The sequence below is a fragment of the Salvelinus fontinalis genome, chromosome 27 (assembly GCF_029448725.1).
Source record: "Salvelinus fontinalis isolate EN_2023a chromosome 27, ASM2944872v1, whole genome shotgun sequence".
Taxonomy (NCBI): Eukaryota; Metazoa; Chordata; class Actinopteri; order Salmoniformes; family Salmonidae; genus Salvelinus; species Salvelinus fontinalis.
This window is the reverse complement of record NC_074691.1, coordinates 24,257,122-24,277,500: the sequence shown is the minus strand read 5'-3', so window position 1 is coordinate 24,277,500 and position 20,379 is coordinate 24,257,122. Positions and strand designations below refer to the sequence as shown.

The window sequence follows — 20,379 nt, the reverse complement described above, 5'->3', positions numbered from 1 at the left end:
ACATGCTTTAAGTTACAGTTTTACTGTGAACACCGAGGCTGTACATGCTTTAAGTTACAGTTTTACTGTGAACACTGAGGCTGTACATGCTTTAAGTTACAGTTTTACTGTGAACACCGAGGCTGTACATGCTTTAAGTTACAGTTTTACTGTGAACACTGAGGCTGTACATGCTTTAAGTTACAGTTTTACTGTGAACACCGAGGCTGTACATGCTTTAAGTTACAGTTTTACTGTGAACACTGAGGCTGTACCCGCTTTAAGTTACAGTTTTACTGTGAACACCGAGGCTGTACATGCTTTAAGTTCCAGTTTTACTGTGAACACAGAGGCTGTACATGCTTTAAGTTACAGTTTTACTGTGAACACCGAGGCTGTACATGCTTTAAGTTCCAGTTTTACTGTGAACACAGAGGCTGTACATGCTTTAAGTTCCAGTTATGGCCAAGTAGTCTACTGGGGCTATTTGATCATAATGTAGGTCTACCAGAGTGGCCTACCATCAAAAACAATGGAGAAAATGCATCCCATAACATTGTAACATGGAAATAGCTGTTCTATCATTCAACCTACAGTAGCAGCCAATGTGTGGTGTTCAATGTAGGCCTAAATTCCGTGAGACTTGTGGAAAAAATATGCATTAACCTATTCAGACAAGGAGGTGACTTAATATGTGTTGTTGTCACGTTCCTGACCTTATTTCCTTTGTTTAGTCTTGTCTAGTTGGTCAGGACGTGAGCTGGGTGGGCATTCTATGTTATGTGTTTCTATGTTGGGTTGTCAACTAGCCTGATATGATTCTCAATCAGGGGCAGGTGTTTTACGTTTCCTCTGATTGAGAACCATATTAAGGTAGGCTGTTCTCACTGTTTGTTGGTGGGTGATTGTTGCTGTGTCTGTGTTTGTTCACCACACGGTACTGTTTTGTTTAGTTCGTTCGTTTGTTCCTGTTCGTGCGTTCATGTTTTATGTTCTCATGTTCAGGTCTGTTCACGTCGTTTTGTTGTTTTGTAGTTTATCAAGTGTTTTTCGTCTTCGTTGATATTATTAAAAGTATGTATTCAAACCATTCAAACGCTGCATTTTGGTCCGATCCTTGCTCATCCTCAGACGAGGAGGAAGACGAGCGTTACAGTTGTTTGATGCAAGAAACAACTTCTAAAGTTATCTTAGCTTATTCAAGCCAGTCTCAAAATACAACACTGCCGCTTTAAGACAGACAAAATGCTCTTTACCTTACTTGCTTTTCCAAAGATGGCTAGAAATGCACACGTTTTGTGCTCTTGTAGGAAGCAATCACTCTCACATTGCTGACTAGACATGAGCTATAACTGGGAATTAACTCACTAACTAGCAAAGAATATGAACACATGTGCACAGGTGGCTACATGCAGCTCTCACTTTGATCTCAAAACAGTTAGTTGTGGCTAACATTGGGAATTCCCACAGTAAAGGGAAACTTTGATAGTGTTAACTAAATGGGAAAACAAGGAAGTTGAGAGAAGTTCAATCTCGTGCTTCTCTGCGCGGGCTGATATTTCTTCTGGCCGGCAGTCCCGGGAACATTGGTGGTAATATATTTAAAGCTCAACACTTTGTCTTTATGTTGAGTGATTGATTGCTGTTTGGTATATTGTAGCCCAGAAGGCGAGAGTGGTAGGCTACTGGTAGTAATAAAGACATAGGTTACTGACCCTGTTCCTTCTCTGAGTTGAGTTTTTTTGCAGATCATTGAGAGGGAGAAAGAGATATAGATATGGCTGTGCTCAGGCCTAGTCTCCTGCAGTACTCTATATTAAGGCCTGCGGTGCTGCTGTGTTGATGTGTGTAGGAAAGTTGACCCTATTACCGTAACACGAATGCTAAATCTGCATTCTTCCTGAACCCCCTCTTTTCAGCTCAGCTGTTAATGCCAACCATGTTGGAGAATGAACCTTTTGTGTCAAACCCACTCTGGAAGGAGATTAGTTAACATGTGCTTCATTAGGTCAAAGAGATAAAAACCTTCACTGAATTAGTGCATTATTGATTTGAGCTGAGTATACTAAAATCCATCACGTGCCACACTGCAAAGTGAAGTTCCAACTCACAGAATTTGATGTCTGGCCCAAAGGTGATCACGTCATGTCACATGTAAATGGTTTTGGTAATTGAAATCCTGATGCTATTCATGCTGTGTCTGTTTACTGTCGTTGTATTTTGTCAACCATAACAACAGCCATAAAGAAATAAAACACAACACAAACAATAACAACAAATGGACTCTCATTCCCAATAACTTCAGACAACAGATACAAAGGAACAGAACACAAAGATATAGAAACACAAACAGACGGATTCTCATGATCAATATCTTCACATCTACTGGTATACTAACGCAACCTTAAAACATCCATGCACACTGTACTGTGTCTCCCAGTCCCAGCAGTATCTCTGGTCTTATTTTTAACTTCACTTTCACCACTTCCTTATGCTACACACACACAGGCACGTGGTGACCTCGCGGAGCAATGGGTTCTGCTTAAGATAGTATTGTATCCTGAATTAGCCTAGATGTCACTATGGGGCAGTGTCAGAGCGCTCCCTGATGCCCATCTCTGACTCACTCGTTCCTCTCTTACATGCAATATCTTGCCTATGGGTCCTCTCCACTCTCCTCTGATGGCGCTTGACCCTATAGGTTCTGAGAATGACCGCAGAGAGAATTGTGGGTGTCACTCTCTTTCTCTGGTGACAGAGTTACGAGCTGCGTAAGCACCAGGGTTCTGTGGGTTCCACAGGCGTCATGTTCCCTCTATATGGGGCTGTTCCGGTTGTCTTGAACCTCCTCTCCAGTGAAACGTGATGATGTAGGCACTTGGATGGTTAATCCCCAAACAGCAGTTATTTGAAAGATTTGAAACTCAGCTTAAATTGTTTCCTAGCCATGCAGTAGGCCAACACTTAGATAAAAAAGGTGTTATCTAGAACCTAGAAGGGTTCTTCAGCTGTCTACATTGGAAAACCTTTTGAAGAAGCCTTTTAGGTTTCAGGTAGAACTCTTTGAGTTCTATGTAGAACAATGTTCACAGAGGGTTCTACATGGAGCCAAAAAGGGTTCTCCTATGTGGACAGCCGAAGAACCGTACTGTTGTGGACGTGTGTGGTAGTAGGACCAGGCAGGGTGACAGGTCTGGCAGGCAGGCCATATTGGAGTAGTGGGCAGCAGACCATGTTACAGTATATCCATCAGGAGCCACATAGATTTTTTTATTTCGATTTGAAGCAACCCTCACACACACACACATACACACATAGGCCTCTGGCCTTAATGAAAGATGGAAAGATGAAGGTGAGTAGTCTCGAGCAGGAGTTGGAATTGTGTTCCAGACTGGGAGATGGAACAGCATAGTGATTAGTGTGGGAACCATAGTGCATGCAGTATGGTTAAATGCAGCTCACAGATAGCAGCCTTCCTATCAACACCTTCACTTATTCCTCACACTTTTTAAAAGTTTTGTGTATAATTATTTTCAATACTATACGGATCTCTCATGGCCAGACTACGTAATATCTTATGGATAGACTACGTAATCTCTCATGGTCAGACTATGTAATATCTTACGGACAGACCACGTAAACAATCATGGCCGGACTACGTAATCTCTTATGGACAGACCACGTAAACAATCATGGCCAGACTACGTAATCTCTCATGGTCAGACTACGTAATCTCTAATGGACAGACCACGTAAACAATCATGGCCAGACTACGTAATCTCTTATGGACAGACCATGTAAACAATCATGGCCAGACTACGTCATCTCTAATGGATAGAACACGCAAACAATCATGGCCGGACTACGTAATCTCTTATGGACAGACCACGTAAACAATCATGGCCAGACTACGTAATCTCTCATGGCCGGACTACGTAATCTCTTATGGACAGACCACGTAAACAATCATGGCCGGACTACGTAATCTCTAATGGACAGAACACGTAAACAATCATGGCCGGACTATGTAATCTCTTATGGACAGACCACGTAAATAATCATGGACAGACTACGTAATCTCTTATGGACAGACCACGTAATCTCTTACGGACAGACCACGTAAACAATCATGGCCGGACTACGTAATCTCTTATGGACAGACCACGTAAACAATCATGGACAGACTACGTAATCTCTCAGGGTCAGACTACGTAATCTCTCATGGTCAGACTACGTAATCTCTCATGGACAGACTACGTAATCTCTCATGGTCAGACTACGTAATCTCTCATGGTCAGACTACGTAATCTCTCATGGTCAGACTACGTAATCTCTCATGGTCAGACTACGTAATCTCTCATGGTCAGACTACGTAATCTCTCAGGGACAGACTACGTAATCTCTCATGGCCAGACTACGTAAACAATCATCTGACCAAATAACGTTCTGTTTAGGTTCTACTAAACCCCCCTACAGTACCGTAGTGTAGCTAATTTAATCAAAGTAGCTAAAACCACTTACTAAGAGCAACTGCAGAGATTAGGTCTATTGAGACCAAGGTGCTATAAGAGCAGCAGAGATTGCGCTAATTACAGATGTAAAATCTGAATTTGAGCCAGTTTGCTACAGCAGGAAAATAATACTGCAGCAACAGGAAATGTGAATTATTATGTGGATTATAATTAATGGACATTTTAGTAGGGGTTGATACAACAAACCTCAAATACACTACATGTTTTACATTTACTGCACTGTAGGAACATTTTCCGGCAACAGGATGATCAAATTAAGATCCTACATCTGTTGCACTACAGTATAGCAGCAGGACTGAAACATGTTGCTTACACCAACATTAAAGATGCAGGGCTACATCTGAGCTGTCTCATTAGGTGAAACACCAATTCCAATGCCAAAGATCCTACTGATATATGAACGACGAAGCAAGAACAGATATTTCTCGTTGACGTGATCACAGTCCTGTGATGTGTCAACATGTCTATAAGAGCGTGCTGCAGACAGATCGCGTATGTGTGATATCTCCTTACATCTCTGGGCCCTGGTGGACGAGGGGCCGTGTGTGTGTGTGCTGGCGTATGTGTGTGTGTCACGTGTAGACACAGATACAGTAAACGGAGTATAAATAGCCTATCTGGCCTGGACAGCCTGTTCAGAAAGACATCTCATACTACTCAGGAGGGTCTGGGGGCAAAATCTGAAATGGCACCCTATACTCTATATAGTGCACTACATTTAGCCACTATATGGGCATATAGGGTGCCATTTTGGACACACATGGGTCTTCCCTTGGTATTTTCACACCCAACCGAGGCAGAGAACCTGGGATTAAAGGCCAGTTTGTCATGCTTTCTACACTGTCTATTTACCCATTGCCTGCCTGATATCTAAGAGGGTCTAGGACTGTGCTACAGGAACAGGAAAGGAAGGATCCTGTTTTATTTTCATTCAACCCCACCCTGACTCAACCAAGATAGGGTGGCCTCACTACATTTTGTATTCAGTTACTCACAGACTGATACAGTAGTTAAGGGTCTGGGTCTCTGCTGCAGGAAGAGAAATGGACCAGCTTTATTTTCTCAAAGCTACTTTGGAACGGCCCCAACTCAGACTTGGAATAGCATGTAGACTTTTTCCTGTTAGAATGGGCTTTAATTTCCAAGGTGCTTAAATATACAGTGCATTCGGAAAGTATTCAGACCCCGTGACTTTTTCCAAATGTTGTTACGTTACAACTTTATTCTGAAATGGATTATATTTTTAAAAATCCTCATCAATCTACACACAATACCCCATAATGACAAAGTGAAAAAACAGGTTTTTAGAAATGTTTGCAAATATATTAAAAATAAAAAACACACCTTATTTACATGAGTATTCAGATCGTTTGCTATGAGACTCGAAATTGAGCTCAGATGCATCCTGTTTCCATTGATCATCCTTGATGTTTCTACAACTTGATTGGAGTCCACCTGCGTTAAATTCAATTGATTGGACATGATTTGAAAGGCACAGACCTGTCTACATAAGGTCCCACAGTTGACAGTGCATGTCAGAGCAAAAACCAAGCCATGAGGTCGAAGGAATTGTCCGTAGAGCCCCGAGACAGGATTGTGTCGAGTCACAGATCTGGGGAAGGGTGACAAAAAATGTCTGCAGCCTTGAAGGTCCCCAAGAACACAGTGGCCTCCATCATTCTTAAATAGAAGAAGTTTGGAACCACCAAGACCCTTCCTAGAGCTGGCCGCCCGGCCAAACTGACCAATCGGGGGAGAAGGGCTTTAGTCAGGGAGTTGACCAAGAACCTGATGGTCACTCTGACAGAACTCCAGAGTTCCTCTGTGGAGATGGGAGAACCTTCCAGAAGGACAACCTTCTCTGCAGCACTCCACCAATCAGGCCTTTATTGTAGAGTGGCCAGACGGAAGCCACTCCTCAGTAAAAGGCACAGGACAGCCCGCTTGAGTTTGCAAAAAAGGCATCTAAAGACTCTCAGACCATGATAAACAAGATTTTCTGGTCTGATGAAACCAAGATTGAACTCTTTGGCCTGAATGCCAAGCGTCACGTCTGGAGGAAACCTGGCACCATCCCCACGGTAAAGCATGGTGGTAGCAGCATCATGTTGTGGGGATGTTTTTCAGCGGCAGGGACTGAGAGTATAGTCAGGATCAAGGGAAAGATAAACAGAGCAAAGTACATAGATCCTTGTTGAAAACCTGCTCCAGAGCACTCAGGACCTCAAACTGGTGCGAAGGTTCACTTTTAAACTGGACAACGACCCTAAACACACAGTCAAGACAATGCAGGAGTGGCTTCGGGACAAGTCTCTGAATGTCCTTGAGTGGCCCAGCCAGAGCCAGGACTTGAACTTGATCGAACATCTCTGGAGAGATCTGAAAATAGCTGTGCAGCGACGCTCCCCATCCAACCTGACAGAGCTTGAGAGGATCTGCAGAGGAGAATGGGAGAAACTCCCAAAATACAGGTGTACCAAGCTTGTAGCGTCATACCCAAGAAGACTCGAGGCTGTAATCACTGCCAAAATTTTACTAAATTTGCAAACATTTCTAAAAACATGTTTTTGCTTTGTCATTATGGGGTATTGTGTAGATTGATGAGGTGAGAAAACAAGTTAATCTGATTTAGATTTAGGCTGTAACATAATAACAAAATGTGGCAAAAACTCAAGGGGTCTGAATAGTTTCCGAATGCACTGTAGTGCCTGATAGACATAGGCTAAGTTGTTTTTAAACACATCCAACTGTTTACCCATTCAACACATGGGTCTTAATCATGTCATACCGAGGATCACTTTACTGTGTAACTGGCCATATAATTCCTGCTTGGGAGAAAATAAAATATTACCCATATTGTATTCGAAATAAACATCCTAGCCTGGTTTCACTGTGGCTTTTATTTGAAATATGGGTCATAATGTTTCCGTCTTCTGGAGCACTTTACTGTGCCTAGAACTCCAGTCTAGCCAGGGGAGATACATTATTAACAGATGGTAATCACCCTGTGGTCTTCGAAGCCGTCGACTCCAGGCTTGGACTCCCGCCCAGTGGCCCTGCGGGCAGGCAAGCAGACTGATATCTGGGCGACAGGGATTCCTGGAAGCCTGCGGTCCTACTAAGTTTAGGGGGAATGAAAGAGGAGAAGCAGCCAGTACTGTACAAGACTCACATCTCTGGGTGAACCGTCCCCTGCCTGACCGGGCTTAGCATGCTAGGCTAGTTTTATTGCCAAATATTTACGCTGATGTTATGTCTGTCTACTGTGGTGGTATAAATAAATCATGGGTTATTTTAATACAACTTGGATAAATCATGGGTTATTATAATACAACTTGGATAAATCATGGGTTATTATAATACAACTTGGATAAATCATGGGTTATTTTAATACAACTTGGATAAATCATGGGTTATTTTAATACAACTTGGATAAATCATGGGTTATTATAATACAACTTGGATAAATCATGGGTTATTATAATACAACTTGGATAAATCATGGGTTATTTTAATACAACTTGGATAAATCATGGGTTATTTTAATACAACTTGGATAAATCATGGGTTATTTTAATACAACTTGGATAAATCATGGGTTATTATAATACAACTTGGAAACGATGCTTACGCACATCTTACGAGATGTGACAAGTTCCTCAGATTGAGATGCTGGACTGTCATGTTTTTTTGTGCAGGTGAGGGTGTTGATACCGTGGGCAATGGTGGAAAAAGTACCCAATTGCCATACTTGAGTAAAAGTAAAGATACCTCATGTCACGCCCTGGCCTTAGTATTCTTTGTTTTTCTTTATTATTTTAGTTAGGTCAGGGTGTGACATGGGGAATGTTTGTGTTTTATCGGTTTTGGGTGGTTATATGGTAAAGGGGGTGTTGGGTGTAGTGTATGGGTTTGTGTTGAGTGTATGTGTCTAGCTGTGTCTATGTTGGTGTAGTTGTCTAGGAGAGTCTATGGTTGCCTGAATGGGTTCCCAATTAGAGACAGCTGATTTCTGTTGTCTCTGATTGGGAGCCATATTTAAGGTAACCATAGGCTTTCGTTTGATGTGGGTAATTGTCTATGTAATACGTTTGTAGCCTGTGTGTGCACTTCGTTCATAGCTTCACGGTCGTTTTATTGTTTTGTTTAGTGTGTAAGTGTTTTTGTTTCGTTTTGCCTTCGTCATCAAATAAATGAAGATGGCTTATTTTCCTCATGCTGCGTTTTGGTCCGTCAATCCTCCACACGATCGTGACACCTCAATAGAAAATGACTGAAGTAAAAGGGAAAGTCATGCTGTAAAATCTTACTTGAGTAAAAGTCAGTGTCTAGTTTTAAATATAAATATACCTAAGTATCAAAAGTAAAAGTTAATTATATAAATCCTTACAAATTCCTTTATATTAAGCAAACTAGATAGCACAATTTATGTTTGTTTTTTTACGGATAGTGAGGGGCACACTCCAACACTCAGACATTTACAAACAAAGCATTTGTGTTTAGTGAGTCCGCCAGATCAGAGGCAGTAGGGATGACCATGTATTATCTTGATAAATGCGTGAATTGGACAATTTCCCTGTCCTGCTAAGCATTGGAAATGTAATGAATACTTTTGGGTGACAGGGAAATTGTATGGGAGTAAAAAGTACATATTCTCTTTAGGAATGTAGTGGAATAAAAGTAGTCAAAAATATAAATGGTAAAGTACAGGGTCTGGTTCCATAAAACATCTTGAGTGTTTCCCTTAAGGGTTTCCCTTAAGAAATAATTGTCCCTTATCCAAGGCAGTTGTTTAAGGGTGTTGCATAGAGCCACTCAAATATTTCCAGTAGCTAGCTGGTTGTTGTTTCCCTTTTGTCACCAAAGCATATGAAAGCAAATTTCACCTCCACAAATGCTGTTTACATTGATATCCATACTGAATGAAGCAGTTAAGGGACCTCACGGGCACCCTTAACCTTTTCACTTAATTTAAGGGGGAATTCACCTTAAAATGTTTAGTGCAACTGACTTAAAGTTAAGGAAACTTTAAGGGAAAAGATGAGGGGAAAATGTACTTAAGGTGTTTTATGCAACCGGGCCCAGATACTCCCCAAAAATACTTAAGTATTTTTACTTAGTTACTTAACACCACTGACTGTGGGTCAGGTGAGGTGAGGGAGTTGGATTGGTCAACAATGGCTGTTTTTGGAACAGTCTAGTGTCGTATTCTATAGGGGTATTATAGTCCCATATGTTTTCTTCATGTTGACATCAACATTTCTTCCATTTACGCAATGAAATAACCTATATTTATCGTTACTGTATTTGCTAATGGTCAGATTTTGCCAGGCCAAATCTATAGTACCAATCAAAAGTTTGGACACATCTACTCAAGGATTTTTCTTTATTTTTACTATTTTCTACATTGTAGAATAATAGTTAAGATATCAAAACTATGAAATAACACATGGAATCATGTAGTAACCAAAGAAAGTGTTAAACATAATATATTTTATATTTGAGATTCTTCAAAGTAGCCACCCTTTGCCTTGATGACAGCTTTGCAAACTCTTAGCATCTCAACCAGCTTCATGAGGATTGCTTTTCCAACAGTCTTGAAGCAGTTCCCACATATGCTGAGCACATGTTGGTTGCTTTTCCTTCACTCTGGGGTCCAATTAATCCCAAACCATCTCAATTGGGTTGATGTCGGGTGATTGTGGAGGCCAGGTCATCTGATGCAGCTTTCCATCACTCTCCTTCTTGGTCAAATAGCCCATGCACAGCCTGGAGGTGTGTTTTGGGTCATTGTCCTGTTGAAAAACAAATGATAGTCCCACTAAGCACAAACCAGATGGGATGGCGTATCGCTGCAGAATGCTTTGGTAGCGATGCCGGTTAGGTGTGCCTTGAATTCTAAATAAATCAAAGACAGTGTCACCAGCAAAGCACCCCCACACCATCACACCTCCTCCATGCTTCATGGTGGGAACCACACATGCCGAGATCATTTGTTCACCTACTCTGCGTCTCACAAAGACACGGCGGTTGGAAACAAAAATCGCAAATTTGGACTCATCAGACCAAAGGACAGATTTCCACCGGTCTAAAGTCCATTTCTTGTGTTTCTTGGCCCAAGCAAGTCTCTTCTTCTTATTGGTGTCCTTTAGTAGTGGTTTCTTTGCAGCAATTCGACCATGAAGACCTGATTCACACGGTCTCCTCTAAATAGTTAATGTTGAGATGTCTGTTACTTGAACTCTGGGAACCTTTTATTTGGGCAGCAAGCTATGGTGCAGTTAACTCTAATGAACTTATTCTCTGCAGCAGAGGTAACTCTGGGTCTTCCTTTCGTGTGGCGGTCTTCATGAGAGCCAGTTTCATCATAGCGCTTGATGGTTTTTGCGACTGCACTTGGAAGAAACGTTCAAAGTTCTTGAAATTTTCCAGATTGACTGACCATGTCTTAAATTAATGATGGTTTTAGGCGTGTGCATACTTGAGATGAAGTCAGGTGTAGGAGAGCAGAGAATTGTAAACAGGTGCGCACACTTTATTACGGCAGGAGAGATATACAGACGGACGCAGCTGCGTCAAAAACCTCCTCCAGCCAACAAGGCAAAGTGTATAGCGCGCACAATAGTCACACAACATAAATGTATGACAATACAAATAAGCTTTGTGAAAACACACGGAAAATAACAAATGCTTAGCCTAGTGCGTACAAGACGTAACACACAAATAATTTCACACAAACACATGAGGGGGAACAGAGGAATGAATACATGTAGTGTGATTGGGGAATGCAAACAAGGTGTGAATGGAACAAGACAAAACAAATGGATCATAGAAAAATGGAGCGGCGATGGCTAGAAAGCCGGTGACGTCGAACGCCGCCCGGACAAGGAGAGGAGCCGACTTCGGAGGAAGTCGTGACAGATGGACTGTCGTTTCTCTTTGCTTATTTGAGCTGTTCTTGCCATAATATGGATTTGGTCTTTTACTAAATAGGGCTATCTTCTGTGTACCACCCCTACCATGTCACGACACAACTGATTGGCTCAAACACATTAAGAAGGAAAGAAATTCCACAAATTAACTTTTAACAAGGCACACCTGTTAATTATACAACGGGTGGGTCTAATCCTGAATCCTGATTTGTTAAAAGCTCATTCCAGCCGATGTCTATTCTACAAGTTAAATCTAGGACGTTAAAATGCCTATTTACTCTGTTCCATCTGACTGCGCAATCCACTGTCTCCTCAGCTCAGGCAGGGAAGTTATAAACTTGATCTCCACTATAAAAAGCATCAATACATTATGTCACATTTCTTTTAGACTAACATTTAGTTTTCAACAACGGAGATCTGTATAGACCTTACTGTCTGTCTCTCCGACATTTTCAATGTTCAAATTCAATCTCCAACTGTCTCATAGTAATGAACGTGTAGGGGTCGGGAGTCGGGACGAGAGAGAGGGGCATGCAGGCAGCGTTTCTCTGCCAGTCTAAATCATTAATTAGGTAGCATCTTTTTTATCGATTTATAAAAATAAATGTCAATTGAAAAAAGGTCAAACGAAACGAAGTGCAGCTAGTTTGCAGTCTTTCCAGCTTCAGTTTGAAGTGATTGTGTTAGCTGTGTTGTTGGCTGTGTTGTTAGCTGTGTTGTTGGCTAGCTCCTCTGAACAACAGTGTCCTAACAAGAGAGCATATTTTCTATGCCAGGTAAAATTGTGCCTCATTAGTTAATTGTTATGGAGTTATCCAAATAAATGTCACTATAAATCAGCTTAAACAAATGCAGCTACTGTTGATATTCTGTTTGACGTGACTAAGTTATCCGTAGTTGGCTAGCTAGCATGCAAGGGATAAGAACGTTGCCAGCCAGTATGGCAATGGAACATTTAGAATGAACGACTGGGTCGCGTCCATAGATACAGAACAAAAAGGCTGAACAACTGGATCTCATCTCTGGCAATTGAACCAATAGTACGAACGACCAGCCGGCTTGAGTAGCAACCCTAGATTTGTGTCGGGACTATATCCTGTGGAAGGATGAAATAGTATGAATACGTTCATCAAAATAACATTTTTAATGAAAATATGTCAATCATTATTTGAATATGTTGGTAACGCGTTGTATAAAAGTGATAATGCCCCCGAAGCCGGTGTTTGGAGGATATATTGGAACGGTTTGCCTAACAACACCCGTGCCAATATATCATCCAAACACCGGCTTTGAGGGCATTATCACTTAATTGAAATGCATTCCAGATGACTGCCTCATGAAGCTGGTTGAGAGAATGCCAAGTGTGTGCAGAGCTGTCATCAAGGCAAAGGGTGACTACTTTGAAGAATCTCAAATATAAAATATATTTAGATTTGTTAACACTTTTTTGGTTACTACATGATTTCATGTGTTATTTCATAGTTTTGATGTCTTCACTATTCTTCTACAATGTAGAAATTAGTAAAAAATAAAGAAAAACCCTTCAATTAGTAGGTGTCCAAACTTTTGACTGATACTGTACATTAAAAAAAATATTATTAGGATTTTGTCTTAGTATTCTACCCAAGCCTGTGAAAGGTGAATTATTAAGTATTTTCTGCAGTGTCTCTGTCTCAGTGCCTCTGGTGGAAGTGTTTAATGGGCCTAATGTTAGCATGCCTGAACGGACAGATGTTCATGGGCACATTCATTGTCGTGCCACTACTGAATCTCTGCCTGTCCTGTATCTGTCTGTGTTTCCCCTGTGTTCTAGATGCAGGCGAGACATGGCCTAGTTAACCATCAGAAAGAATCTACAGAAAGAATCAGGCCACTGCCTCTTATTTCAAATTCCCTTTGGTCATTTAGAAAATTGAAATGAGCCCACGATCTGGATAATGAAACCCAGTGGAATTACTCTTGTTTTTGTGCCAGCCAAGTATTATCAGAATCTGCCTTTGATGTTGGAATTTGGAAAGCTATGATTCCTAGGCATTCCAGACAGTTCCTTGCTGCTGAGGTGAAGGATTGCCTGACCTTGTGTAAAACAGTGCTCTGTTTTGTTTTAGTTTGTTTTTAGGGGAATTGTTTGAATGACTTGAATGTAACTGATCTTTGTGAGGAAAATATACTTGTGTAGGCCTTGCTTTGTGTTCAAATGATGCTACAGGATTATCTCCATCAACATAGCAAACAGTTTGAGACTGACGGTCTAGATTTGGTAACAAGTGAGAGAGACTTTGTTATTTCTTCAAACAATCAATCTTTATTATCGATTTAAGTATTGGAATCTGTCCTCTCTGTCATAATAAATAAGCAACAGAGGACATGGAAATCAGATTATATCCCAGAGAAATAGAAGTGCAGTAAATGTAAGTAACCTAATCTATGTTCATTTAACTGTTAGCTCCGAGGGTATTGTCTGCAATAATCATATGCACATAGCATTTTATTCCACTGTTTGCACTGAAACTGTCTGCCTTAGGAAGGAGCCCACTGTGGGGAGCCCACTCAGTACTATTGACTCAAATGTAAATGTCACTGACATGTCTACCTTGGATCAGCCACTCAGAATAGCACTAAAAACAAACAAGTAACCCAGAAAAGGACAAAAAAATTGCCCATATTAACATATGTAGCCTGAGAAACCAGGTTCATGAAATTGACAACTTATTAACATCAGAAAACAATCATATTCTGTCCATCTCTGAAACACACTTTGATCATTCATTTGATGATTCAGTAGTAGCTATACATGGTTATAGAATATATAGGAAAGATAGAAATGCAAATGGTGGAGGTGTTGCCATGTATGTCCAGAGTCATATTCCTGTTACGTTGGAAGAGGATCTCATGTCAGATGATGTGGAAGTAATATAGCTACAGGTTCATGTGCCTCACCTAAAGCCTATTCTCGTAGGAAGTTGCTATAGACCACCAAGTGCTAAAAGTCAGTATTTGGACTATGTGTGTGAAATGTTGGAAGATGTATGTGATATCAGAGGTATATTTTCTGGGTGACCTAAATATTGACTGGTTGTCATCCATCTGCCCACTCAAAAAGACTGGCTCAAGTAATCAGTCAACCTACCAGGATATTTACAAACAGAACAGGAACTAAATCATCCATTTGTATTGATCACATCTTTACTAATGTTGCAGAAATCTACTCTAAAGCAGTATCCACACCCATCGGATGTAGTGATCATAATATAATAGCCATATCTACAAAAAACAAAGTTCCAAAGACTGGATATTATGATCATACAAGAGGCTTTTCAATGATTCCTATGTTGAAGGTGTGAAAAATATTTGTTGGTGTGATGTGTGTAATGAGGAACATCTGGATACTGCACTTGAAGAATTAATGAAACTGCTTCTTCTGGTTACTGATAGGCATGCTCCCATCAACAAACTGACTGTTAGAACTGCCAAATCCCCATGGATAGATGAGGAATTGAAAAAACTGTATGGCTAAGAGGGATGAGACAAAGAGAATAGGAAATAAGTCTGACAACACAGCAGACTGGCAGACATACAGGAAATTGAGAAATCACATAAGTAAACTAAACAAAAATAAACTATACTATGGAACATAGATAAATTATGTAAAAACTGATTGTAAAACGCTCTGGAGTACTTTAAATTAAAATTTAGGCAAGGAAGCTCCACCTTTGGCAGATGGCTTGTTCACAACAAAACCCTTTGATATTGCCAACCACTTTAATAACTTTCTTGTTGACAAGATTAGAAAACTTAGACATGACATGCAAACAACAAATACTGAGCCTTCATATTCATGCATAATGGACCCAATAATGAAAGACAAGCACTGTAGTTTTGAGATCCACAACGTGGTTGTGGAAGAAGTGAAAAAATTGTTACTATCTAGAAATAAGGACAAACCACCTGGTACCGACAACCTGGATGGTAAATTGCTGGTTGGTAGAGGTTGGTAGCGTAATACATTGTGACTCCTAGTTGCCACATCTTAAATTTAAGCCTAGAAGACAGTGTGCCCTGTGGTGTAAATTCTAACCAAGTGAGAGAGACTTTGTTATTTCTTCAAACAATCAATCTTTATTATCGATTTAAGTATTGCAATAATGGAGCTGGTCAACGACCACCCATCGGTAATCGTTGAGAGCCCAACGAGCAGATTGGGGTTACAGCTCTTTATAGCAAAGTACATCCTGCTGAATGTTCATGACAAACAACAGACGTCTGGAATGGGTCACAAGGTTAGGTTATGTATGTGAGAAAGGAGTATCCCCCAGCCAGATAGCATTTGCTGTGTTTTGCGTCATTGTCCTGTTGAAAAACAAATGATAGTCCCACTAAGTTCAAACCAGATGGGATGGCTTATCGCTGCAGAATGCTGTGGTATCCATGCTGGTGTGCCTTGAATTCAATATAAATCACGACAATGTCACCAGCAAAACACCCCCACACCACCTCCTCCATGCTTCACGGTGGAACCACACGTGCGGAGATCATCCGTTCACCTACTCTGCGTCTCACAAAGACACGGCGGTTGGGACCAAAAATCGCAAATTTGAACTCATCAGACCAATGGGCAGATTTCCACCGGTCAAATGTCCATTGCTTGTGTTTCTTGGCCCAAGCAAGTCTCTTCTTCTTATTGGTGTCCTTTAGCAGTGGTTTCTTTGCAGCAATTTGACCATGAAGACCTGATTCACACAGTCTCCTCTGAACAAATGTGTCTGTTACTTGATCTCTGTGAAGCATTTATTTTGGCTGCAATTTCTGAGGCTGGTAACGCTAATGAAGTTATCCTCTGCAGCAGATAAGTCTGCGTCTTCCTTTCCTGTGGCGGTCCTCATGAGAGCCAGTTTCATCATAGCGCTCAATGGTTTTTGCAACAGCACAACGATCTTGACATGTTTTGCATTGACTGACCTTCGTGTCTTAAAGTAATGATGGACTGTCGTTTCTCTGCTTATTTGAGCTGTTCTTGCCATAATATGGGCTTGGTCTTTTACCAAATAGGGCTATATTCTGTATACCACCCCTACCTTGTCACAACACAACTGATTATCTCAAACGCATTAAGAAGGAAAGAAATTCCACAAGTTAATGTTTAACAAGGCACACCTGTTAATGGAATGCATTCCAGGTGACTACCTCATGAAGCTGGTTGAGAGAATGCCAAGAGTGTGCAAAGCTGTCATCAAGGCAAAGGGTGGCTACTTTGAAGAATCTAAAATATATTTTTATTTGTTTAACACTTTTTTGGTTACTACATGATTCCTTATGTGTTATTTCATAGTTTTGATGTCTTCACTATTATTCTACAATGTAGAAAATAGTAAAATTAAAGATAAACCCTTGAATGAGTAGGTGTGTGCAAACTTTTGACTGGTACTGTAGGTAAATTGCAGTTAGTCCAGAACAAAGCAGGACATATCGCACTTAGATGTACATGGAGGGAAAGTGTCAATAGCATGCATGTCAAGTTCTTCTGGCTCAAAGTTGAGGAGAGATTGACTGCATCACTATTGGTCTTTGTGTGAGGTATTGATGTGTTGAAGGTATTGAACTGTCTGTTCAAGCAGTTGGCACACAGTTCGGACACTCATCGGTAACAAAGACATGCAACCAGTGGTCTCTTCACAGTCCCCAGGTCCAGAACAGTGGCTGGGAAAGGCACACAGTATTAAATAAAGCCTACGTGGAACTCTACCACCCCAGGTAACTCAAGCTAGCAATAAAACCAGTTTAAAAAAACAGATACAAGAACACCTTTGTGCACTAAGGGGACTGTGACGAGACACAGCCATTTTATATATATTGTATTGTAATTTGCACTGTGCTATGCATTAGACCTAGATATTGTGTGTACGTACTGATATGTAGGCTGTGTGTGACATTATAAAATGTATTTCAGTCATTGACTAATAATGTTCCCTACTATGTATTATGTCATGTTTCATGTGGATCCCAGAAAGAGTAGCTGATGCTTTTGCAGCGGCTAATGGGGATCCTAATAAATACCTACAAGCACACTTACGTGTACACAGTAGTACTCATATAAAGCAGAACACATGAAAATAAGAAACTTTCAAACGCCTACCTGAACCTAGGAAGATCATTGACTTAAAAGTGTTTGTGTGATATCTCTACCAGGTATGCTGCAAAATGGAAAGAAGTTTGACTCTTCTCGAGACAGAAACAAGCCCTTCAAGTTCAAGATCGGGCGACAGGAAGTCATCAAGGGCTGGGAGGAAGGAATCGCACAGGTGAGACTGCATTGTCTTATGTTAGGTAATGCGCTGCATCTGCACTCATGATATTTTATGATAATATTGCAACATATGATACGCAAGCGTTGACAATTCCTCTGTTGTCTCCCGCCCTCTTTCTGCCCCAGATGAGTGTGGGTCAGCGGGCGAAGATCACCTGTACTCCTGACATGGCTTATGGAGTCACAGGTCACCCCGGGGTCATCCCCCCTAATGCCACCCTCATCTTTGACGTTGAGCTCCTCAAGCTGGAGTGAGTGACCCCTCTCTGGGGTCGGGTGTAAGGTCAAATGTGGCCTAAAAGGTCACTCACTACCTCCCCGTTGAGGGGGTAACATTGCCCCACACCATCGAGCAACCAACCCCCTCTGCTCCTTAGATTTTTGTTGCGTCTTCAACTACTCAATACTTAAGGATGTACTGCTTTGTTGCCAACTTAGTATTATTGTAGATGGATGCTGCCTGACGCTAAACTGATTTTTAGACTTTTTACACACTCATGATACCATAGTTTGGCTTCCTCTGTCTTAATGTATGTCCATCAGCATTGCTTTTTTTTTTTTTTTTGGTTGTACATTTTATTGAATCTGTATGACAAAGAAACATAGTAGAACCATCCTACGAAGGCCGTAATATATTGCAATGGAATGTCACTGCCTTACTGTTTTCCAAAGCACAAAACAAGGTGTAACAGTACAGATACTCTGTATCTCAGGATTCCTTAACTCCGGTCCTGTAGAGCTACTGGGTGTGGCTAGGCTTTTGTTCCAGCCTAGTACTAATGCAGATTGAAGGTGTGTTAGTGCTGGTCTGGATCAAAAGCCTGCACACTCCAGTAGCTCTGTAGAACGGGAGTTGAGGAACTCTGTCGTATCTTGACTAGGCATTACCAACCACTCTCTGCATTGCCACTTTTGATAAAGGTCTGTCCTGCTGAAAGCTTCAAAGGTTAGTAGTTTTCCTTGACCATGACACCTGAGCAGGTAACACCAGCAGTGTATTCATTACACCAATTCTGTTGCAAAACATTTCTTAAATGGAGGCAAACGGAACGAAACGGGGATTGCCTAGCTAACTTTGTCCATTATAAACTCTCGTTTTAGTTGCAAAACTTTTTGGACTAATGATTACACCCTGGTAACACTACAACTAGGGCCTGGTGTTGTTTCTGGTTTGCTCACATGGTCATGAAAAACCCTGCATAATGATAACTGATGTTTCTGTGTTTAGTACATTTTGTATCCATCAAACATTTACTTCAAGAATACCACAGATATGACTTAATGAAGGACATCAGGAACACAAATGCACTGTACAGTACTACTCTTACAACCCATGGATAGTTTGGATACTATGACTGTTTAATCGATCAACTCTTAATAAAAACGGTGAGAACTTTGTTCATTGAAAATCTGTGAACTTGAGTTGTGTGTGTGCGTGCACGCGTGTGTGTTCAAGTTCTTGAGAGCTTCCCCTTACAAAAATGTACCATAGTAGTACAATGAAAAACTACCACGGTACTATTATGTTTTTTTGGTCACTAACATGGCAGGAAAACACCATGGTCCTGGTGCAAATTCCATGGTATTTTCCTGCCATGGTAGTAACCAAAAAACTATCATAGTACCATGGTAGTTTTTTCATTGTACTACTATGGCAGGAAAATACAATGGAATTTGCACCAGGACCATGGTGTTTTCCTGCCATAATAGTGACCAAAAAGACATGGTATTTTTTTTCATTGTAGTAGTTACCATAGTACCAAAATGAACCATGGTAGTACAATGAAAAAAAATAGCATGGTTTTGTACTAGCAGCGTGTAGTGAAACCACACATGGTCTAGTAGTGTTGTTTACTCTCTTAAACCTTGGGACCTGGATAGGGTATGGTGAGAAGAAACCTTAAAAGATTTAAAATAGTTTATCTGGTGCTTCTCACTTCAATACAGTTTTCAGTTGGCTCTCTCTCATTCAACGGACATGGCTACTCTCATACAATTCCCAATAGCCAACATACGAAAAACTAATTGTAAAAAGGTATTAACTATCATCTTATCTCATATACATTTTCATCATGTATTTCACATAATCCTAAAAACAGCAAGCGGTCGCCATGACAACGACAGGCTAGCTTGACTGGAGCAAACTTTAGCCGACGTTAGCTTCTATACTAACAAACTTTTAGAAATTAATTTAAAACCTCTACGGGATCGGTGTCCCTATACCGGGACGGTTGATGCTAATGTGCACTAATGTGACTAGAATGACAGCAAACTTTCCAGGACATAGACATGTTTTATATGGGCAGAAAGCTTAAATTCTTGTTAATCTAACTGATTTTGTGCATGGCACAAGTAAGTTTTCCAACAATTTTTTACAGACAGATTATTTCACTTATAACTCACTGTATCACAATTCCAGTGGGTCAGAAGTTTACATACACTAGGTCGACTGTGCCTTTAAACAGCTTGGAAATTTCCAGAAAAGTATGTCATGGCTTTAGAAGCTTCTGAAAGGCTAGTTGACACCATTTGAGTCAATTGGAGGTGTACCTGTGGATGTATTTCAAGGCCTACCTTCAAACTCAGTGCCTCTTTGCTTGACATCATGGGAAAATCAAAAGAAATCAGCCAA

At 40.8% G+C, this 20,379-nt stretch overlaps 1 protein-coding gene across 2 annotated transcripts in view; it reads left to right on the top strand.

Annotated features, from left to right (window-relative positions):
* Window positions 1–19,156, top strand: part of LOC129825336 (peptidyl-prolyl cis-trans isomerase FKBP1B-like) — a 29,552-nt gene extending 10,396 nt beyond the window's left edge. For both annotated transcript variants that reach the window (XM_055885353.1, XM_055885352.1), the window contains exons 3-4: window positions 17,630–17,742; window positions 17,874–19,156. In XM_055885353.1, coding sequence (XP_055741328.1) covers window positions 17,632–17,742; window positions 17,874–18,002 — 240 coding nt within the window. In that variant the 5' untranslated portion in view covers window positions 17,630–17,631 and the 3' untranslated portion in view covers window positions 18,003–19,156. The remainder of the gene's footprint in view (window positions 1–17,629; window positions 17,743–17,873) is intronic.
* The last annotated feature ends 1,223 nt before the right edge of the window (window positions 19,157–20,379 follow it).